General features: G+C 43.9%; 1 protein-coding gene across 1 annotated transcript in view; it reads right to left on the reverse strand.

Moving 5' to 3' along the window:
• LOC142764773 (cytochrome P450 2C20-like) overlaps nucleotides 1-24,667 on the reverse strand; it is a 115,918-nt gene that overhangs the window by 49,033 nt on the left and 42,218 nt on the right. The window contains exons 2-4 of the mRNA XM_075865296.1: nucleotides 21,643-21,916; nucleotides 10,419-10,543; nucleotides 9,638-9,744 (exon numbers count right to left, since the gene is read on the reverse strand). Coding sequence (XP_075721411.1) covers nucleotides 9,638-9,744; nucleotides 10,419-10,543; nucleotides 21,643-21,887 — 477 coding nt within the window. The 5' untranslated portion in view covers nucleotides 21,888-21,916. The remainder of the gene's footprint in view (nucleotides 1-9,637; nucleotides 9,745-10,418; nucleotides 10,544-21,642; nucleotides 21,917-24,667) is intronic.

Here is a 24,667-nt window from a genome sequence, read left to right on the forward strand (position 1 = left end):
ATCGACAAAGCTGCTCACTTGTACGGAATCAAACGTGCCCTCTCACGTTTAGTAGCATGACAACTTACGGGCTAAGCTACTGTGACAAGTAATTTTTATAAATGTTTTTTGGGTTGGACAAGCGAATGACATATGGCCTCTAGCAGGAATTGATTTTACTATATAATACAAGCACTGAAAACGTGCTGGAATGATGCTCAGCAAATAATCTTGGACAAGTCATCGCCAGTAAATTTATTACTAGAGAGACCTTGTGTTGATGGTAGCATAGTATTACCTGTGATCAGATTGCAAATTTAGCGCCGCTTGTAGTTCTTAATTTAACAATGACTTCTTAGAACAATTCACCGTCAACTGTGGACTCGCAGGACGGCACAACGCATATTCCAATGAAGCGGCCATCCACATATTTATGTTAACGAGTGATCCTTATTATATACGCATCAACGCACCGTAGCGAGAACTTAGTTGTGATATAACTTTTGTATGTGCTCTTACATTAGTGCGGACATTAATAAAGTGGCATAGACGCTCGCAAAAGTGTATTTAGGTATAATTGATGCAAAATTTATGTTGTACTGCTGTGGAATATTGTTCATACCTCACTGTTTTAGTAGCCTGCCTGGACGTCCATCATAAGCGTTTACATATAGAGCATTGGGGCTGTTAGCACGCAATAGGTTCGCAATGTGCCCATTTATTTGTAAGGTTAGGACAGAGCAAAGCTGTAATACACACACACACACACAGAGCAATTAAGATTCGTAACAGCCATAAGTTGCTCTTTATTAACGATAGCCATGGATAATTGAACAATCACAAAAATAAGTACGCCCTTATCTTTGAGAGGTTAGTAACGTTGCCACCCCAAACGGACTAGACACAAACAACAGCTGCGAAAATATTTTTGTTGTAGACAACGCACGCATGGGACGCTCTGTTGCAAGAAAACAATTATAACAATCTATTAACGCGCAACAAAATCCTACTAAAACCATCGAGCAGACTTGAACCATATGGTACAATATATGGCATTTTTGTGCGGTACAAGAACAATGCACATGACGAAATGTCATTTCGACGCCATTTTTCGATGACCTTAACGGGCCGGTCAAGAGATATAGAGGTATAGAGGTATAGGTTTTTAAGAGGTATAGGGGCAGTTTTCTATTGCGAACATGCTGCCTCAAGGATTATGCGGATACGTGCTATATTAAAGACGTTACAGGGGTAAGAACAATGGTCTAAGCTGGTTGGGAATTTTCGCGCAGCCTCACCTCCCTTCTTCGTTCCATAAAGGGGAAGGCGTAGCCCATTGTCGTGACTCTACCTACTTCGGCAACGTGACACCACGTCAGCGATTGACGTCATCGGTGAACTCGATCAGTCGCAACGCACTTCCGCTTGCTGCGAAGCGAGGGTGCTTGTTTACCGTTGGCCGCACCAGACGCAGGTCATCCGTGTAAGCGTCAGGTGCCGCCCCGCCGCGGTGGTCTAGTGGTTAAGGTTATTCAATATTGTACCCAGCACGTCCACCACAAAGATGTTACGTAAAAATGACACGAGGCGTGTCTATTTAAAACCTATATTCAAACTGATACGTATGGCGTCGACTAAGATGGAAGACAGCACGCACAACCGACAGACCACTTCCTCGTTGTCGTCTTCTGACCGCTGATACGTCAGCTACGTAGCAATATGGTGGTTTTGGGACGTTAAACCCCACATATCAATCAATTCAAGCGTCAGGTGTGAAGTGTCGCCCACAAACACTCATGTCCTCGACGTACGTGGCTGGATGGTTGATTCGCTTCAGCCATGCAGCGCGCAGAGCTCCATCGTGATGCACCAGGTGCCGATGCTTCTCCGCTGCCCAGTCGCTCGATTTGCAGCCGACGACCGAGCAATGCTTTTTACCCTTGTTGCTCATGTCAAGGGCGAAGTACGTTCCTATGTGCGCACAGGCGCTGTAGTTGACCGAGGAGTGTACACGTGCACGCGACAACTGCGAGGCTGGTTCTTTCACCACAGTTCCAAGAAACAAGGGGCAGTTTTATAGCTGTGGGTGGGAACAAAAACTGACGTTGACTTCACTACTGTTTTTTCACACCTGATTTAGACCAATCGGTGAGCTGCTTCAGTGAGATGCTTCGGCGAGATTCTTCAGCGAGCTGCGTGCTGCGTCATGGCGCTGATCACCGAGTTGACGTCACTGCGCGTTCAAGGGGGTCGGTGAGGCGTAGAAAGGATTCGCAGGAATTGTTTTTCGAAATAGAGGCTCTGTGCGGTTCACAGCGCTGTGATATTGAGAAAACGTGATCACTGCGGTCTAATCTACGAATAACCGAGCTTGTATAGATGGTGTAAAAAAAAGTCGGAGCCTGTTTACTGGCCCTTTAAGGGGAGTGGGACTAAAGTTGTTAAAATAAGAGCCGTAGTTTTGTTAAATTTGTAGAGAATATGATGCTCTCTTCAGGAAATCTCATTTTCATAACTCATTTTTTTCGCCAATCAAAGCTACATAACTTTAGTAGATTGTTGTAAAAATTTCGTTTGATGTTTTAAACTTTTTTTGAAATTTCTGTGTGCAAATTTCCCCTCACCAAGTCACTTGAAACTTTGCAAATTCTTTCTTAACTGGTCATTTTAAGATTATTTGTGGTGTCTTGGTTTGGCCATGGTCATAGTAATAATTTCATCGATGTAATTCACATTGAGGCAGCTTGTGTTGTTTGCATTACATTTGGTTTGGAATTCATCATTGTTTCTATGAAAATAACAACACACCCGCACCGACCCCTAAAATACTGTTTTGGCGCGGTGCATGAGCTTTATGGCTATAAAACTTTGGTGATGCCTGTTTTAAATATGCCTGCACAACATATGTAAACTCTTTAACAGGTAACTCAGCTGGAGCCATCGTTTTGACTAGTGAACTTCTATTTCGACAAGGACGTCTCAAGGTTTTGTCAAATAGCTAGCTGTGGCTACATGTAACCGAAAGCATGAACGCCATTTGTACCTCACACGTTCAGCTGTGTTCAAATGCAGTGTTTTGCCACTTTGTATCAATGGTGATATTGCTACGTAGCTGACATATCTGCGATCAGAAGACGACAACGAAGAATTAGGCATGTCGGTTCCTACATTTTTGCCGATGCTGTAGGCATCAGTGTAAATATAGCTTTTAAATAGCCACGCCTTATGTCATTTTTACGTAACATGTTTAAGGTAGAAGTGCACTGCGGGCTACTTCCCCGTTTTCATCACGAAGCTCTGCAACACCCGTATCATCATAGGTCTAACCATGCCACAGGTTGAACAACCATCGTCTTCACCATCTGCCCCTTCCATGACTTCTACCTACGACGTTCTACCTCCTGCTCGTGATCCTGTTGTATTTGTCGGTCAGGATGACGTTGACGTTGACAAATGAATCGAGCGTCATGAATGGGTCAGTGCCAGCTATAGGTGGGACCCAACTCTTATGCTTGCCTATGTGCTTTTCTACCTCGATGGCCCACCGTGGCTCTGGTTTGATACGCACAAAGTGAAGATTACAAGCTGGGACTTATTTCAAGAAAAGATTCACGACATTTTCGGCGACACCGTTAGATGGTAGATCGCTGCGCGTAATCGACTGGTGGCACGTGCACAAACGTCGACGGAGCCGCACATCGCGTAAATTCATGCCGCCAGATTGACGAGCACATGAGTGAGTTGGAGAAAGTGGCCCATGTGCTGAAAGGCATAGCAGACGACGCATTTAATCTTCTAGTTTACAACAACGTTGCCACCGTCGACGCCAACATTAAAGAGTGCCGGCGGTTCGAAGAAGCCAAGAGCCGCCGTATTACTCAGCGATTCACCCCGCTGCCCAACACGGCCGCAATCTCATCGTGTGAAGCTGCCGGCCAGTTTCCCACGTATGACAACGTCACACGCATTGTTCGTCGGGAAATCGAAGCCGCCTGTCCAGCTCCTCTTCAGCCACCCGTTTTCGCAACGCTTGCCGCTGACCAACAACAGCCGTCAGTGGCATTCATACAAACTGTGTTGAGGCAGGAGGTTTCGAACCTCAGCCTTCTATGAGCGTGTCCCCTGACTCGCCCACAACTGTCGCCTTACTCCCCAGGACAGGCTCACCATTCAGCACCTACAATGGCCTTCTGCAACCTTTAGGAATGTTGAACACCAGACGGCCGGCCTATTAGCTTTTCCTGCCACCAGCCTGGGCGCGTTTGTCGCTATTGCCACCGCTGTTGGTAAAACCAACCACGTAAGACCTTTTCTACTCCTACTTACATGTATTCTATAACCCCTCGACGTTCAGCTGCCACACCCTCCAAGTTCTACTCGTCATCTTGCCAGCCTCCCACTTACGCCCCTTTGCCCGGTCGCCGCTACAGTGACACCAGTTCGTGCGGTCACCGCTACTCGCGCTACCGGTCACCGCTACGCCGCCAATCCCGCTTTCCCCCACCTCGTTGTGTTTCCTCGCCACGCTTTTCTGGACGATCACCGCAGGAAAACTGTATAGGCTGCGATACCAACGACGCCCGGAAACAATATACTGACGCTTCCAACGCACCACAGACTGCTTGAAATCCAAAATTACCATGTTCCTGCAACCGCCATCATTGACACAGGTTCACACCTGTCTATTATGAGCGCGTCTCTAGGCCGCCGCTTCCGAAAGATTATGACGTGGTCTACGACGCAGGCAATACGTGTTGCCGATGGCGGTACTGAACAAGTAATCGGAATGTGCATTGCTCGTGACCGCATTGCTGGTCGTCACAATGTGGTCTTTTTTGCCATGCTAGCTTGTTGGCCTCATGACCTAATACTTGGCCTTGATTCCCATTTGGCACGCTCGGTCTTAAATGACTGTATTTGTACCCTCATTCTTGATATTCTACTCTTCGCCGACTAATTAGAAAAGCCCACCAGTCGTTTGAGGCGAACCACTTTCGTTCCCCTGCCACCTCAAGCCGTCACGTACGTGTATTGCTCATCGGCATCTCCCGTTCCTTAATTTAGGCATCACCCCTCAAGTGTTGTCCTACCAGATGTCTCTAGCACAACTAACTGCCATAACAGACGGCGATGCCAGCGTTGTCACTGTATCTGCTTCTGAACAAAGCGCCATTTCAGGATCACCCAGCTCTGAAACATAATTTTCGTAACATGAGTGGATCAGACCTTTCGCCTTACCAGGCCGACGTTCTCTGGCAGGTTTTAACATCGTATAGTGACATTTTCGACATCTATGATTGTCGCTTGAGCCAGACTAAGATTGTATTTCACCGAATCTACGCAGGTGACTCTACGCCTCTTCACCGTTGGCTGTTTCTCGTGTCAGCGTCCGAGCAAAAAGGATTCAAAAAGAATTTGTCAAAATGCTTACGAAAAACATAATCGAACAATCATCGAGCCCTTCTAGTAGCTAGTGAAAAAAGACGTTGATGTAACTAAGTGACTCTCGTGAAGTTTGAACTATCCCTGAAAAAAAATTAGAAATCACAGCGATTCTTCAGAAACCTGAGCAACTTTGTCGGGATGTCGGATTGAAAGCAGATGAGTTTAACAAGAACAAAGACAGCTCATGGTGTGTCTGCGTTGATTATGGCCACGTCAACAAAATACCATAAAAAACATGTACCCTCTACCATACATTGATGATGCCATCAATTGTCTCAGTGGCACCGCACTTTTTCATTTCTGTAATTGCTGTAGAAACCATGGATCGAGAGAAAACCGGCTTGGTTACCCCTGACGGTCTTTACCAATTCATGGTCATGCCCTTCAATCTCTGCAATGCGCCAGCGACATTCGAGAGAGTGATTTACACGCTCCTTCAAGGATTTAAAGGGTCGACATGGTTGTGCTACCTGGACGACGTGATCAACTTTCCTACCTTCGCGGCCTGCCTTAACACTTTTCGGTCATTGTTTCTATATCGGACGGGCTGGCCTGCAGCTCAATTCTTTAAAGTGCCTCTTCAGTCTTCGTCAAATTATCGTTTTGGTCACTTTGTTGACGCTGCTGCCGTATGACAAGACCCAGCGAAATTACACGCTGTAAAGAACTTCCGAGTCTCACGGTCTGTCTATGATGTTTGCTATTTTGTGGGCCTCTGCTCATACTTTCGCCAGTTTGTGAAAAACGTATGCGGCACTTGCACGACCATTCACCGACCATCTCAAACAAGACGTCCAATTTTGTGTTGCCCTCTCGAAGCTGACACCTTTTCTGAACTAATAACCGCTCTAACAACACCTCCTGTTCCTGCACAATTCGACCCCGGTGCTTCAAGAAAATTGCACACACACGCTAGAGGTCATGGCATTGATGCAGTTTGGGCAAAAACTTAGCAAGAAAATGACCGCGTAACTGCGTGTGCACATCGCATCTTTTCGTACGCTATAACAGAACGGGAATGTCTCGTTTTTGTCTGAATGATTTCGAAATTGCGTCCTTACTTGTATGCTTGCCCTTTGCATGCCGTCACAGATCACCACGCACTGTGTTGGCTTTCTTCTGTGAAGGATCTCAGTGTACGACCTGGCAGTTGGACGTTACGCCTACAGGAATATTCCCACTCGGTTGCTTACAAGTCCGTACGTCTTCATCTGGAAGCCGATTGCTTATCCCGCTACCCTTCTGATGAGAACAAAGGATAAGCTATGGAGCCAAGCCCCAGTATCATGTCAATGTCTAAATTTATTCAGATTGGCGATGCACAACGTCGTGATGTTTCCCTGCGACCACTCAGTGACTGTCTCAAATCTGTTTCGAATGACTCCTCACTTCGCATCTGCGCCCTCCTTAATGGACCGCTGTACCGCCGTAGCTTTTAGCAACATGACCTGAGCTCCTTCCTGTTGTGCCGAAACATCTGTGTTCAACTGTGCAGCATGAGCTCTGCGACGAACCAACTATTGGCCATCTGGGTGTATCTCGGACGTACGACCACGTTTGTTGCCGCTAATTTTGGCGTGGTTTCGCCAAGTCTGTCCGCTGTTACGTGTACTACTGCGATAAATACCAACCTAGTGAGTGACCTACTGCGCCCCCGGTAGGACTTCTTCAATCTATCTCCAGCACAACCGAGCCTTTTTTTCTGCGTTGGTAAAGGTCTTCTCAGTCCTTTTCCTGAGTAAAACTCGGACAGCAAGTGAGTCGCCGTTGTTATAGACTATGCGACTAGGCATGCCACCACTCGAGTGCTCCCAGTTAGCACCGCTACTGTCGTTGCGGACTTTTGCTCCACGATGTCATCCTACACAATGGTGCACCTCGCCTATTGCTCCCGAATCGCGGCCGCGTATTGTTGTCACGAGAAATCGACAATTTTCTGCGCTCTTCCTCGACCCAACAGAAGTTGACCCCTTTCTACGATCCCCAAACAAATGGCCTTACAAAGCGCCGAAATCGTACCCCCATGGACATGCTCGTGTTGTATGTGTCCTCCAACTACGATAACTGGGACATGGTGCTACTTCACGTGACCTTCACGTACAATTCTTCGCGTCATGACACCACTGGTTGTTCACCCTTTTATTTCCTCTATGGCCGTGATCCGATGTTACCACTCGACACTCTACTTCTGACCACTGCTACACAGTAAACCGAACATGCACGCGATGCAATTATTCGTGCCGACCACGCACGTCAGATTGCCCGCTCTAGACTATAGGCTTCGCAAGTCACCCAGAAAGCCATCTACGACGGGACATGTAGACGTTCGCTTCTCACTCGTTTTTATCGTTGTCCTGTGGCACCTAGTTTCTTAGAGTTGGCTTATCAGAAAAATTGTCATTTAGGTACATAGGTCTTTACCGTATTGTCCACCAGGTTACCGACGTCACCTATGAGGTCATTCCTACATCTGAGACCATCCTGTTCGCAACCGTGTCAAATGATGGAGTGCATGCCTGCAGCCTAAAACCCTACTGCATGCCTTCCTAAGACCGTAATTAATGTGCACCGATACGGCGTTTTCACTGCCGGGGTCAATGCTGCGTAGCTGATATATCAGCGCTCAGTAGAGGACAACGAAGAAGTGGGCTTGTCGGTTCCTCCATTTTAGCTGTTTTTATACGCATCAGCGTAAAAATAGCTTCTAAATAGATATGCCTAGTGTAGTTTTTACGTAACAATATTATCGTTAACTATAAAAGTATCAGCACGTTCATTGCTCGTTTGAGTGCGCGTTAACGGTTTTTAAATCGGTGATTTATCCAGCTTTAAAGCTCCAAAACCAGAACAACCTGGTATGGAAGGCATGTTTATCCTTTTCTATAGTATATTGGCCAGATTATTCTCGTCGTAGTACTTCATTTTCATGTTACGTAAATGTTCAGAGCCTGTGTACCTCTTGAAAACTATCAGCACAATGTGCTATAAAACCGTCAAGACCTGACACTCATAGCATGATGTAACTAAATACATAGGTCCAGTGTATAAATCTTTCAGTGCTTACTTCGTATTTTCGAATGTTTACAGCTAGTAACAACAGAGCAGATTGAATTTTAAATAATAAGAGTGCACTAGGAAAAGGCCACCTAGTTGAGCGTGCTTCAAGGCCTTCAACACATGAACTTGGCCTTGCACGACCAGTGACTATGGGCGCAATCCTCAACACTTTCTGTGCTGGACTCGTACGAAGCCACGAGAGAGCAAAGGGTGGAAGTGTATAAAGAAATAAACAGTTATTATACCTGAATGTAAGAATACTTAGACATTGTTCTTCAAAAATTATAATTGAAGAGCGTTGTTTATGAATTCATTTGTGTAATTACCCTAATACGATGCTAGGTCGCGCTGCATTTCTACGACACTCTTTCCAAGACGTGCCGAGCCATATACAAAGGCACAGGCACGACAGGTAGTGGGTGTGGAGAGAAGGCGGAAACGACTGAAAATTTGATAATGTTCTTTAAAGGGTTCCACCCTATAGTCCAAGATAACGGTGCGGAATTTTCGCAAAGCATTAGATTTTAGGTACATAAAAAGCGAAATAGACTCTAAGTGGGGAAAAAAACCAGGAGGAGGGTAACTGGTTGGTGGCTACAATGAAGACGCGAGTGAAATTCAGTGCTTGAACGCATAGTGATAGTACCTAACTTCAAGGCTAGGTGGCGTGAGTCACCAACCGATCTTAAGAGCACAGTCGGATACATGCATAAATCCATCCATCCTTACTCTCACTGGAGACGCTGGTTGCCGTTTCTGCAAACTGTAGCTGCTATATTGCATTAGTCCATACACGGATCACGCTGATTCGCTTCTCACCCCCAACGCTTCGTTGCGATCTAATACGAGTCGTTCGGAAACGTTATATGTCCGTTCTATCGGCAACGACCACATTACCCTACATTCTGTGCTCGTTCTTCGCCTAAAAAGTGATGAAAAATCATTGGCTGCAGTTCCTTTTTGGTTGATATTGGCATGCCTACTGTCAGATTAGCCTCACTCAATGCTCTGCGACATGATAGAACAATAAACCGGTGTGTACGGGACTACTCCCAAGCTTTCCGTTGAATAGATAGGTATCATAACTGTATTATAAAGTTGTGCTCTTAGCACGACACAGCAGCGATATTTTGTACATTGGTTCAAGCATGCTTACCGCCAATTTCCTCTCCACTGCTGATTTTCCAAAGCCGAGGTTCCGCAGCGTTCCCAAGCAGAAGTTTCTGTTGTGCCGCCACACCGTCCCGTTCATTGTTATTAGGCCTAAATAGAAATGTTGTATTTAGTTTTGGCCGAATGACGGACTTCATTTAACATAATCTCTAAAGACATGCCACTGAATGAAGCAATATGCCAGCTGAAACGCCACTGATCTCTTACGTGCGTGTTTTAATGTCGAGAGCTGCTCCTTATCTTGAGAGATGTGGTGTTTAGCATCGGCACGGCGCTAGCACTATCCCTGCACTTTCTAGATCGTGGAAATAACTGTAGTGGCAGGCTAATCTTGTAGATTGATAAGTAGAACAACAATGTGTGTAGCATAAATCGCTATTCCTACGCGCACAGGAAACAAATATTGTTGACCATCGCAGCTATATTACAAGGGCAAATATGCAAAGAATAATGTACCAAGTTAGTTTATTTGGTTAATCAGTGTCTTGATATGCTAGTTTACTAAGGACAGCAAGACTTGTTATATTGCCAAAATAAGCAATAAAAGGCAGGCTAACAACATACAGCTGCCAATATTTCGTCAAGTCATCCTAGGAAAATACAAAGCTCAATTCTCATGCAGAAACTTATCTATTAGAATCCTTGCAATCAACGGCCACATCTCTTCAGAAACCCATTCTGTCATAAGTATTAACAAAGCAGTTACTCTGTAAATAATTAGAACGACTGTACAAGTTGACTTAAGTGCTTGAAAAATCACTGACCTTTGTAGTAATCGCTGGCAAAGCTCATAATGCCCGGGCGATGAAGCATTTGCTTATTTACTGAGAATTTTTTAATAGTATCAAAGTCGTTGAGCACCACAACATCTCTAAAGTACATTCTTAATCTAAAAGAAAGCGAGCAATAAAATACGAGAAAATGAACTTCACCTTACTATTTTAATAACACTGATAGAGGTGACTATTCTATGCTGCAACTGTGCGTCTATTTACTAGCCAAACATTTCGATTGTTGAAAGAGTGCACCAACAAGCGTGAACTACAAAATACTCTCGTGGAAAGCACTAAGAAATCAATTTATTATTGTTTGACAAGCGACAAGTATAAAAACATACATCACAAAAAGCAGCAAGACGACATGCCCTAATTACCGCTTTTGTAACTATAGCAAAAACTGTCTGACTCTGGTGTTTCTGCGGCTCGTGACCTCTGAAACCTCTCTCGCGTTTAAAATTACTACCTCGTGTGCGAGTATAGATGGTACATTGATTTACGACCCCCTCTGTGGCACGTAGTAAAAGAACGTCGAAATCCAGTTTTACCACGTGGGGAGTTTTCAATCAGGTGAATTCTAACCTGCGTTTCAGAGTTTATTACCTCGTGACTGCAAGCCGCAGCTGCTTCGGCAGATTTTGTGCCATACCCCCCCGGGTGACGCTCTCAGTGAATCTGAAGGCACGAAAGGACTACAGATGTGTTTTTTTAAAACGATAGTCTTTCTTGGGAACCTTCGACGCAAAAATTTAGGTTTGTCTGTTTGTCCACTCCTATTGACATTTCGTAATTGAAACGGTCGACCCCATCTGCAGCGCCCACCATTGTTACTCAAGGTTGAGCGCTCATGCTTGTGCCATTGTCAACTAAACAGCAATTATTACGCATGTTTGAGGCACCATAACTACACGTATATGTTCTGCATGCACATCGTTTACTATAACAGACATACATAAGCAATTTTATGAACCATAGCGCTTATCACGCTGCGCTGACCATGTAACGCTTGCACGGAACGGGGAGTGTTGTCTAGATCCCGTCGCCCTGCGTTCTACACCTTATCACCTCCGAGACGGGCGCGCAGGGCGTGCGCGCTTCGCTTTTCAAGATAACTGCCTGACAGCGCTCATGGATCACGTGTGACGTGGCTTGATGCGCTCGTTTGCCTCCGCTGCACGCTCGAGGCACTCTAAAGCAGCACCTCTAGAATACCACACACCAATTTAGCGCAGAACATCAAATATCTGTCTTTCTAACTCTCTCCACACGCAAGACTATCGTCTTTCGAAGACATTTGCAGAAACATGCAGATACGGGGATAATTTTTTTTTTCCAAAGTTTGGTATGGCCCTGTCGCGCTTCGTGGCTGACCTCGAGTCAACGGACGTTCACTAGAACTGGGAGTTGCATAAGCACAATGAGCGAGAAAACCATTCTGTGAACAAAAAAAAGAAGAAAAACGGGGAGGGGGCACTAAAAAAGACCTGCTGTGGAAAGTTTTCCAACATAGTTTCACAAATTGTTGGCTTTTGCTGTGCGGCGGTCCTGGAGACAGATGGTGCAAGAAGCTCGGGATCAGTGTGTCTGGTTGAGATGATGGATCTCACGTGTTCCCTATATCATTGAGCGACCGTGCGCTTTCGTGCACGAGCCTCCGAACCTGTACCTCGCGGATACCTCGCTTCCATGCCAAATTGCCATGATCTGCCTGTTGTAACAAAATCAAGCTGGTGTCACTGTCCGTGGTTGCTTCCTGGAGAAGCGTTAAGCGAAACGCTTCCCTATGTCTTCGCCACCGAGCCGCGGCTGCCAATGAACAGTGAGAATGTGTTGCCGGATGGTGAAAGAAGCATCGCTATATAGCATTGCATATATTTTGTACGACAGAAGACGATGTCTTCTGGAGTAGAGTGCAGCCCGAATTGTCCGCCTCATGCGCCTACTGTTTTCAAGCATGTAGTGCCAAGGCGAGAGCCGATAAGGAGCAGACGGAACCAACAAGCGGCTGCCGGTGAGCACTAAGAAAACCCGGTCGGCGTTTCGTCTTTTTTGCTAGAAGTACGTACACACATCGCCCCATCCCCGTAAGACTCCGCAGCAAGCCGACACGTATTCATTTATGTCTGAAATTACGACGAAATTCGCACAGGAGATGTATTCTCTGGTCGCCAGCTGTGTTTCATCGCACAGCCGTGCTCTTAGAAAAGGCCTAGTATGCCGTCGTTAAGAAGCTTGTATACAGGTGTGCACCACTCTTCTACGCCCATTGTCATAAATACGAGCTGCTACTGTGTTTTTGCATCGCCGATGTATGAAAATCATTAAGTTGTAGTGGTTTTTCTGTATATTGAAATATTTTGTGGACTTGTGCGTCAGCACTGCTATCACGGGTGGGGCCAACATGCTGGTGTCCCCGCCAAATATTGAAAAAATAAAGGCGAGATCTTGTGGGTTTATAATAAAACGTTCGTGCGACTCATTGTGACCAGCAGCCCACCTTAATTTCACGCTTGCACTTTGAACCGTTAACGTTAATCCATGCAAAAAACTGCTCTCTTACCGGTACTACACAGCCGGTCAAAATTCGGGCCTAGTTAATTTTTTTTTTCCTCCTCGACGAGCTTCTACACTAGCTAAGGAGATAAAATGTTGAGGTTTGGATTAGGTCCCCTCGATGACTCGAGTGCATGGTGGCTGCGCGAAGCAAGAGCCGTAGTCTATTGAAGAAAATCTTCCTTGCAGCCTCGGGCGTCTGCCCGAGTCCAAGCCCGAACTTCCGCTCTTTCATTTCAGGTTCAAACATCCTCCTTTCAACCCTTGGTTGAACAAAGGTCTCCACACAAGCCAATTACACGTGTGGGCTCACATCGCCACAACCAATCGCGAAAACACTTCCACCACAAGCACTGCATTGGTAAAAATTGCGTTGCGAAATACAGCACGAGAAAGGATAGGTTCTCCCGTGTCAAACTTACTCTCATACTAGACTGACCTCCGCCGGTAGCCATTCTCACGCTCGAACCCCGTCATCTCTATCATTAAATGTTGCTTCGTAGAAGCCTCTTTGAGAGCGGTGAGTATACCGTTAAGGCCTGTGCGCTTACCAGGTGTGCATGCGACAGTGAGGTGCCTCGCCATCCTTACTACAATCGGTAATGACGTATAGTGGGGGAAGATATGCTCGTCACTAGGCCTCAACCATGATCAGCTCAGCGGGTGCGTCTCTGCAGCATTCTCCACGCGCGTGCATGCCAACAATGACTTATACTCAGACTGCGGCACCTGGCCAGCTTCTTGCTAGACGCTCTTCCGCGTAAGTCTTCTCTTCTAGTCGCAAACGTAGCGACCTTGGTGGCTCCGCTCGTGAACCGCGGAAATGAAGGAGTCTCCTTTATTTCCTGAGCACAGGTCTTTCGCGTTCGCCTTCGCGGAACCGATCAGCTTCGTTAGTTGACGGGTCGGAAGTTGGCTTCACGCTTTGCATCAGCCGCATTATTTGCGCTACACACAACAAGACGATAATTGTTGCCCAATAATAAATGAGTTGAAACAGGGCCATGGCTGTGGTATCTTTATCTGAGTAGGCATTTATACAGCCATCATTATGACAATAGTAATCCTCTTGAGGTTTCGTAGGAAGAAACCTGCGACAACACTATTAGTATATTTCACATTCTACCGTTATACGAACTTTTTGCTGTACGTCTACAGTAAAGCGTGTTTTAGTGAGTGTGGCACACTCTTTATGAGCCTGTTTGGTGTCACGTAGCACGAGAACTTATTACGAGCTGGCAGCTGACCGATATGATACCCTCGTTAATAAATAAGGAGAAGAAGTGTATACAGTTTTTTCTCTTATTTATTAGCGAGGGTTTTGTACTGGCAGACTTGGGGCCGTTAGGTTTGTATACGAGGGACTATTGGTCAGCTGCCAGCTCGTAATAAGTTCACGTTCTACGTGACGCCAAACTGGCTCATAAGGGGTGTGCCACAATTGCCTCTAAGGCTACAGATTGCGCTGACTGACACTCCCACATTTAAATTCACATATAAACCCAATAAAAAGGCTGAGGGGACAGTCGCCGTGGTAGCTCAGTAGTAGAGCATAGAACGTGTTATTCGGACGTCGAAGGTTTGGTTTCTACTCACGGCAAATTATCTTTGCACCCACTTTTCTTTCTTCACATTTACATTACCATTGGTGTAACAACTTTCCCTATGAATTCCTAGGCATTATTGTCTGTTGAATCTCAATAATATATATATATATATATATATATATATATATATATATATATATATATATATATATATATATATATATATATATATATATATATATACTGCAAAAGTTTTTCCAGAAGGCCAAAAATGACAGAACTTAGCGGTGTCTTAATTTCCATAGTTTTCACATACACTTTTTATTTACCTGAAGTTTCAACGGGAGCCCCTTGTTTTTAGGCACTGTATTATATACACACTTTCCATGTCATAATAATGCAGTTTCACACGGAAATCGGTGTATAATATATAGAACATCAAAACGCATCTACTTTCATAACTATATCCTTGCAGCAACGGCAGTTATTCTTATATATATATATATATATATATATATATATATATATATATATATATATATATATATATATATATATATATATATATATATATATATATATATATATATATATATATATATATATATATATATATATATATATATAAATAATTGTAGACCTGTCGCCGCTCAGGTTTAATCAGGACAGGAGTAATACTACCGGAACTATTTCGTAACCAAAATTGATCCTAATCACTAAAAAAGATTAATTTGGTTACATCATCTCACAAACGAATTTAAATTTTGTCCGCTTAATATATGAATAAACAGCACCCCATAGGCTAATCGGAGGCTCAACTCCGTACTCTCTAGACCCTTAATTAAAGGGGTAATCAGCAGAAATCTCATTTCACTAAAACATTTTTATAAAAACAACCACAAACTTGACTGATACACCGCTGAAACCTACATTTAGAACATAACAATCCGGGTGCGGCGATGGCATAGTGGTTAGAGCATCCGCCTCGCATGCAAGAGGTCCGTGGTTCAAATCCCGGTGCCGCGCAGTTCCCAACCGGAAAAAAAAATCCGCGTGTTGATCGAACTGCATTAAGAGGCCTAAGGTGCGGCCTCACTGGTAACCACCGCCGGGAACGCCCTCCCTCACCAGAGAAGGATTGGCCACACTGGTGCAGTATCTGGCCACTACCTCCCACATGCATACGTCAAATAACTCACGGCCCTCAGTTCCAACCAGCTGCGAAGCAACTGACCATGGCGGCGGTCAGATCTTCAACGCAGCAGAGGGTGCTAAGAATCTTTGGACTGCAGGCCGCCCTTGGAACCTGAACTTGGCAACGTTTAACGCTAGAACCTTATCTAGTGAGGGAAGTCTAGCTGTACTATTCGAGGAGCTAGAGGGTGTTAATTGGGATATAATAGGGCTATGTGAGGTTAGGAGGAAAGATGAGGCCTATACGGTGCTACATAATGGGCACGTCTTTTGCTATCGGGACTTGCCTGACAGAAGAGAACTGGGAGTGGGGTTCCTAATTCACAGAACAAAAGCTGGCAACATAGAGAAATACTATAGCATTATTGAAAGAGTGGTAGGTATTGTAATTAAACTGAATAAAAGATACAATATTAAGGTAGTACCGGCTTACGCGCCTACATCCAGCCATGATGACGCCTCAGTTGAAAGCTTCTATGAAGACGTGGAATCGGCAATGAGTAAGCTAAAAACACAGTTTACAATACTGATGGGCGACTTTAATGCAAATGTAGGGACGAAGCAGGCTGGAGACCAGGCCATAGGAGATTATGGCATCGGCACTAGAAATACCAGAGGAGAGCTACTAGTACAATTCGCAGAACGCAATAAGTTGCGGATTTGGAATACTCTCTACCGAAAACGAGAAAACCGCAAGTGAAAATGGAGGAGCCCTGATGGCGAAAATAAGAACGAAATAGACTTTATAATGACTGCACACCCAGGAATCGTGCAGGATGTGGAAATGGTTGGCAAGGTACGATGCAGTGACAACAGAATGGTACGGTCTCGAATTCGCCTAGACTTGAAGAAGGAACGACAGAAACTGATACGCAAGAAGCCAATCAATGAGCTATCACTGAGAGGGAAAGTGCAGAAATTCAGAGTGTCGCAGCAGAACAGGTACTCGGCTCTTAGTGAGGAAACCAACCTTAGCGTAGATACAATGAATGATAATCTAACGAGTATCATTACGGAGTGTGCAGTGGAAGTTGGAGGCAGGGTAGTTACACAGGACACTGGCAAGCTTCCCAGGAAACGAAGAACCTAATTAAGAAGCGTCAAAGCATGAAAGTGTCAAGTACAACAGACAAAATAGAACTGGCAGAGCTTTCAAAATTGATTATTAGGCGTAAAGTATGCGATGTAACAAGGTATAACATGGAGAGAATTGAACACGCTCTGAAAAACAGAGGAAGCGTCAAAGCAGTGAAGAGAAAACTTGGGATAGGCAAAAGTCGGATGTATGCACTAAGGGTGGATAGGATAGTTAAAATAGCGGAGGAGTTTTACAGAGATCTGTACAGTAGCTGAGACAACCATGACCTTAATACTATAAGAATTAGCAGTAACCCAGATGACACCCCACCAGTAACGATAGAAGAAGTCAGAAAAGCTTTGGAGAGCATGCAAAGAGGCACAGCTGCTGGTGAGGATCAGGTAACATCACATCTGCTGAAAGATGGAGGACAGATTGTGTTAGAAAAACTAGCCACCCTGTTTACGAGGTGTCTCCTGATGGGAAGGGTACCAGAGTTTCGGAAGAACGCTAAAATCATCTTAATACATAAGAAAGGAGATGAGAATGACTTGAAGAATTACAGGCCGATCAGCTTGCTCTCTGTAGTATACAAGCTATTTACAAAGGTAATTGCTAACAGAGTAAAGAAAACATTAGAATTCAATCAACCAAAGGGACAAGCAGGATTTCGAACAGGCTACTCAACAATTGACCACATTCATACTATCAATCAGGTAATAGAGAAATGCTCAGAGTTAAACCAACCACTATACATAGCCTTCATAGATTACGAGAGGGCGTTTGATTCAGTAGAAATATCAGCCGTGATGCAGACACTGCGGAATCAGGGCGTAGATGAAGTATATATAAACATTCTGGAAGAAATCTACAGGGGATCAACTGCTACCATAGTGCTTCATAAAGAAAGCAACAGAATACCAATCACGAAGGGTGTAAGGCAGGGGGACACAATCTCCCCAATGCTATTTACCGCGTGCTTACAGGAGGTTTTCAGAAGCCTAGAATGGGAACAGTTAGGGATAAGAGTTAATGGAGAATACCTTAGTAACCTGCGCTTCGCCGATGACATTGCATTGCTGAGTAACTCAGGGGACGAATTGCAACTCATGATTACGGAGTTAGACAAGGAGAGCAGAAAGGTGGGTCTTAAAATTATTCTGCAGAAAACGAAAGTGATGTGCAAAACCTCGGAAAGGAGCAGCGCTTCGAGATAGGTAATAGTGCACTTGAAGTTGTAAAAGACTATGTCTACTTAGGGCAGCTAATAACCGCAGAGCCTAACCACGCGATTGAAGTAACTAGAAGAATAAGAATGGAGTGGAGTACATTCGGCAAGCACTCTCAAATTAAGAAAAGGTAGATTGCCACTATCCCTCAAGAGGAAGGTATAAACAGCTGTATCTTGCCAGTACGTAGCTACGGAGCAGAAACCTGGAGACTTACAAAAAGGGTTCAGCTTAAATTGAGGACGACGCAACGAGCAATCAAAAGAAAAGTGGTAGGTGTAACCTTAAGAGACAAGAAGAGAGCAGAGTGAATTAGGGGACAAACGGGGATTAAGGATATCATTGTTGAAATAAAAAAGAGGAAATGGACATGGGCCGGGCATGTAGCGCGAAGACAGGATAACCGCTGGTCATTAAGGGTAACTAACTGGATTCCCAGAGAAGGGAAGCGCGTTAGGGTAAGACAGAAGTTTAGGTGGGAAGACGAGATTAAGAAGTTTGCGGGTATAAATTGGCAGCAGCAAGCACAGGACCAGGTTAACTGGCGGAACATGGGAGAGGCCTTTGTCCTGCAGTGGACGTAGTCAGGCTGATGATGATGATATATATATATATATATATCCACTTATGTCCGGGAGCCCTAGCAATAACGCTTTCAACTTGGGGTAAACCAAAAAGAAAATATTGGAGCGTACTATGGTTTTCACAAATATCGTCATGACATCAGTAATGTCGCAATCTTGTCAGCACGTCGTGTCAAGGGCTACCATCACTTCGTGTTCCATTGTTATAAATATCATCTTACGTCTTCTGGTGCTGCGAATTATCCTGTTTCTGTTAGCATCATTACGCAAGGTGGCACAACTGGCTATATGAAAATTAGTACCGGTGTATGCGTAGGGGGAGCTACGGATGTCCGGGAGGATGCACGGACGGACGAAAAGACGAGCGAATAGCAGATGGACGGGAGATTCATGGACGGACGAATGATTGGGCAAAGAAACTACAGACGGCGGTCTACCACGGATGGACGGGTGGATGAATGAACCACAGATGGCCTGACCGACGGGTGGACTAGTAAGCGAGTCGTCTCACACTTGTGAAGCCCCAGCCTACCTGTGAGACGACACTCCAGGAGGTCTCTCTTCTTCGGAGCATGTCAAATGTCTGTCGTGTGACATCACTTGTCACGACTCTCTGTGCTTGCGCAGAACTGCTCACCATAAGCCTCGTGAAAACTGCTAAACCATGGCCAATCTAACTAACACCACAAAACATATGGGACTATTCAGCATATCTGTGCGTTCAACATTGGTACATAAGATTAGCGTCATTTCGTAACGTTTCGCCCAATAAAAAATTTATATTGTGGTTACCGTTCCTCCGCATGCTTTGCAGAACGCCTATGAAAGTGCATGAGATCCGTAAAACATTTTCAGCACTTGCGCTCTCTATTTGACGTCCGCAAAATAAATGGTATCATCGTGAAATATTGTGTTCCACGTGAAAAAAAAAACAAAAAACAGGAGGATATGACTACGACGCAAGGCTTAGCCTGTGCTCCGGAAATTGCGATCATCCGGTGTTTTTTAACGTGCAGTGGCATTTTACAGCGCATAGGCTCGTGAAATTTTCCCTTTATTCACATACGACTGCCATGGCCGGTATGAAACTGGCGTCATTTGAATTAGAAGCCGAGGAGACTAAGCACTGTTTCATAATTGTGTATAAATGCATAATACTGCAGCTATATTAGTGAAAGAAATTATATGGCAGGCAATCTGAAAATATAAAAGTTATCTTGGGTTCAAAATTTACGTTATAACCTTGAATTTCGCAGCTGGCAGTTGTTTAGCTCAGTTAATTTTAAATACTTCTCAGTCCAAGCTAAAACGAAGTGCGTTATTCAATCATAGTTAAAGCTTGACAAAAAAAAGACTGGAGATGGTCACATTTGTCGAAAAAATCTGCGAATACGAACGTATTTCATCGGAGAAACGCTACCTACTACGTTCCCTCAACGCCACATAAAATCTATTTTTCCAACTTATTTTATCATATGTTGCGTTGAAGGCCCCAAAACCACAATATGTTTACGAAGACGCCGTAGTGGAGGGCTCCGGAAATTTCGACCACAAGGGGTTTCTCAACGTGCACCCAAATCTGAGCACACAGGCCTACGGCATTTTCGTCTCCATGGAAAATGCAGCTGCCACAACTGGGATTCGATCACGCGACCTGCGTGTCAGCTGCTGAATACCTTAGCCACCACACCACCGCGACGGGCAATTTTCTCTAATCAAGTGCCAGATAATTAGAGACATATGCTCTGCGCTGTTCGTAAGAGACTCGTAGATGCTTTTGCACGGCCTGAGGCGCAACGTAACTACGTATGGCAGATTGGCAAAGTGATTGACTCACATGTTATGCACGTATTAATTTATCACAAGATTGGTGTGTTTTCTTAGAAATCTATCATTTTAAACGTATTAAAATGACCTTATTTTAACTGCCTGCGAGGCGTGATTGAGATGTGAAGTGTAAGTCATAGCACTAACGAAATATACTGGCTCAACTGCGCAACTTCATACGTCCATGTATTGTGTAAATAATGATGGAGTTAGACTTTCGGACAGCTTAGAAAGAGAAATGCACGAGATGATATCTAAATGGTCTGACTCAGAACTGCGGCTATCGGATATAAAACTGAGCATGCAAGTTCGGTATTTTGTAAGTTGATGCAACACAGCGTCCTTCAAAATATCTGACAGAATTCGGCGTGGTGTCACGCTTTGCGGACACAGACTCAAATATGCATAAATATATACGCATATTTCAATATGCACTGTATAACGGAATGAAGAACCTGGAAATATACTCCAGTGAGCAAACTGTGCTTGCCTAAAGAAAATAATCAAGTTGAAATTCGGAATAAACGTTTGGCTAGATATAATAGAGAGCTTCGTTTGAGGTTAAGTATTACATCAAGAACATTCCTTAAAGCCCGAATAGTTCACGCGGCGGCTCCTTTACTTGCATCGCGCCTTTTTTTTTCACCAGTATACTGAATTATAAACTTCACATCACCATGAAGCACGAGGTCTTGCGAAATGAATTTTATAAGTCTGCGTGCTGGTCGATAAAATTCAGTGTTTTGACATAACAACGCTATCGATAATTAGTTGTCAACCAAGACGCAAAGCTTGTCTATTACAAAGCATAACAAGCAGTCAGCATAATAGAGGCAGGTATTCAAGTAATCTTGCTATTTGACTCTATATATATTCACAGTCAGCATCAGACAGTCCAAGGAAGGTGTGCAGGATACTTTGATATTTGTAGTTTCTCTCGCATTTCTACATGCATGAGACATTCTGCTGCCAAGCACTAATTACAGGTCACTGTGCTTATTGTGTGCACCATACGCCGTGTTTTCTAACAACATACTACATTCGCTTAAGCTGCGCAGCTTTCAAAATGCTGCCGTGCTCAATCACCACCTCGTCTCCTTCCGGTTTCATACAATTTTCGTAAAAAGTTTTCCCTAAAACAAGGTTAATAAACAACTAGAGAGCTGAATAATTTGTTCATGTTTTGTGAACGTAGCTTACCTGTATACAGGACCGTAATCTTTTGCCCATTGCAGGGCTTTTACTGCATGAAAGTTGGGTTCATTCAGCTGTAGATGACCAAAAATGGAAGACGTTGGAGGCATTGGCGGAAGTTTGGTGCCTTGTGGAAGTTTATTCAGTTTAAACCGGCACCAATTCAACAGCGAAATAGATCCGCAGGTTACGTTGGTCAGAATAAAGAAAATCCAATCCATCACTTGGAAATAGAGTGTTTTCGTTCCCATGCTTGCCGAAAATTTTTTTATCCAATTACCTGTTTATACACAAAGAAACACATAAAAAAGCATTGAGATCGTCCAAAAAATGAGTGCAACAACTTAAAGTATATCATTGATCTGGTGAAATCTGCAACGATAAAATATTGCGAATATAAATTTGAGCTAATTGACATGAATTTGTGTTGAACAATCACAAACAAACTAATTTTAAAACAGAAAACTCAATGACAAAAATTCCAATATTCTTCATTACTTTTCAATGGAGCAATAAATGATGACAAAAGAAAGGTTACAGTAAAAGCCTGAATGTTAAATTCAAAACAAATTGTCAAGTATTTGTCATCTTCACGTTGAAGGTGACACAGCGCAGTTAGCAATGTTAATAAATAATTCTCTCGGTCGAGAAAAGTGACCTAAAATAGTGTTAAATCAATCTAGCCAGTGCATTCCAATTCCAAATTATTAGTGTTTACTTTTTATTATAGGTAATACGTATACCCCTATTTTTGGACATATAAAATCATTGAATTTACCATGATCAACACTAATTGTTCGGCCATCTGTTGCAAATATTTAAACTAAATAGTCTTGTGTCATTCTTGGCATAATTCACCTAGCTTCGCGTCCAATTTTTTTGTACACCACCAAATGCCCCGTATACGCAAGCTATCCGACTTGGGAAGGCCGATGACGGCAACACATCTAAAGGGGCAATCGGGGTCTTTCCTGTCTTGCAGATAGCGATCCTTCATTCACAGTCGGCTGCTGGTGACTTCGTTGTGTTCCCGGGCAGAGGCAGGTGAGAATGCTCTTCCGTAGTCTTCGGGACTAAAAGCGGTGGAGGTATCGTGGTCTCTTAAAATTTTGTAACAAAGCCACTAATAGAAACCGGGGTCCTATCCTTGTTCTGTCCGTGGTGATACTTTTCATGAAACACTTATTTTTGTTTTGTGTTGAATAACCTATTTATTGTAACCGTCACCAGTTTTTTTTTGCGGATTTTCTTCGATGGTCGGTATTGTCAATACCGTGGTCGGTATTGTCAGATATTTCTAGAGATTTGTTGGTTATCACCGTTGTAGTGGGCTTTGTTGCAGGCATTTTGATAGATTGAATATTATCACGCTTTACTGATTTGTTTTCGTTTTTTCTTTGTTGCCTGTTTGGTTGGTCAGGTGTTGTGAACCATTAAAACGAAGTCATTTTTTATCTCTTTATGATTGCATTCCGCAATAAAGTACAGAAAACTTTTAGCTGCTCACAGGAATCGGCTCAGCTCTTTTCGAATCTACCCAACGGCACACGTGGGAGTTGTTTGTGGTTACGAGTTCACCGGGTAAATGCAGCAGTCAGTTTCAAGCTGCTGCAACTGCAAAATTCAGATAATTGCTTGATAACAGCCTACAAAATGGCCAACAAACTGTTGTGAACATTCCTGAATTTTTCAGCGAGAAATAATCAATTAATTACGGAGTGCCATTGACTGAAATCATAGAGACTGCGACGTTATTAGGTAAGACATATTCGAAGCCAGGGACGAATCGCCAATGAATGAGCCGAGTTACACTGAAAAACATAACGAGTCACTGAACGGAATCGCAATAATCTTTGCTAAAAAATATACCAGTACACTAAAGTGATTATTTTGAAGTAGACAAGACAATAAAAAGAAATCTTGGGTACGTCTTCAAGGAATAGCGAAACGAACGCAACGAAGACACGTAAAATATTTACGCATGACCTAAAAGTAATTAGAAAAGCGCCATGAGATCAGCCACTTCGGGGATAAAATTGACGCGCAAATTCACAATAATGAAACCCAGTCGAGAATTCTGCAGAAAAATGTTTGCTGTGCAACTGTTAATGACCACATAAGAAAAAAAATGCGTGAGAAAATGGAGAAAAGTATCATAGAAAGTGTGATAACTTTTCCCGTACAATGGGCAACGACTCGCTATTAAGCACTCTATGCACTTCTAACATTGCGCGTTCATGAAGTATGCCAACGCAATCGTTGACCTCCAAGACCTCGTGCAGGCTGAAATCGCAACGGCAGCTCCCAAAAGAGATGGCTTACATTTCTGCAATCTCACTGCCTCAATGTGGGCTTGCTCAGAGATAGGCTCATCAGATTACTCCACGAAGAGTATAATTTGTGCTTGGGAAACTGCCTGAAACAGCGATGTTCCTTGAACACCAGTTCAGTCAACTCATGACGTTGCATTGCTTACAACTGGCAGTCGAACGCTAAATTTAAGATGTGTAACAGATCAACCACTCCACAGGTATGTTGAACTATAGAACTACTTGCAGGCCAGCTCCCCAAAAACTTCTGGGAACTTCAAACTGTGCAAGAGATCTCCACTAACCTCCAGGGGCATAAATCCAGAAACATTACAAAGGGGCACAATCACCTTGCTACGGCAGCCATTTGGTTTTAAGGGCGAAGCACCTAACTAGTGCCGTAAGTCGTGCGTCCGCGATGCATGTAGTAGTAGTAGTAGTAGTAGTAGTAGTAGTAGTAGTAGTAGTAGTAGTAGTAGTAGTAGTAGTCACTTCTCGTTTAGCTCTAGGAATGTCCGCTGGATGGTGGTACTTTTGCATGACAAATACATGATGAAAAGATCTCAGATGGCGGTACTTGGAGTGTTGACTAGATGGACGGGCAGACGAACAGAAAAACAGATGCACGAACGGACGGACAGAAGAATGGACGCACACACAGACACATGGACAGACGGGCGGACGGCCGAATGGATGCACGGAAAAATGCACTGACAGACACA

Source organism: Rhipicephalus microplus, chromosome 6, assembly GCF_043290135.1.
Source record: "Rhipicephalus microplus isolate Deutch F79 chromosome 6, USDA_Rmic, whole genome shotgun sequence".
NCBI lineage: Eukaryota > Metazoa > Arthropoda > Arachnida > Ixodida > Ixodidae > Rhipicephalus > Rhipicephalus microplus.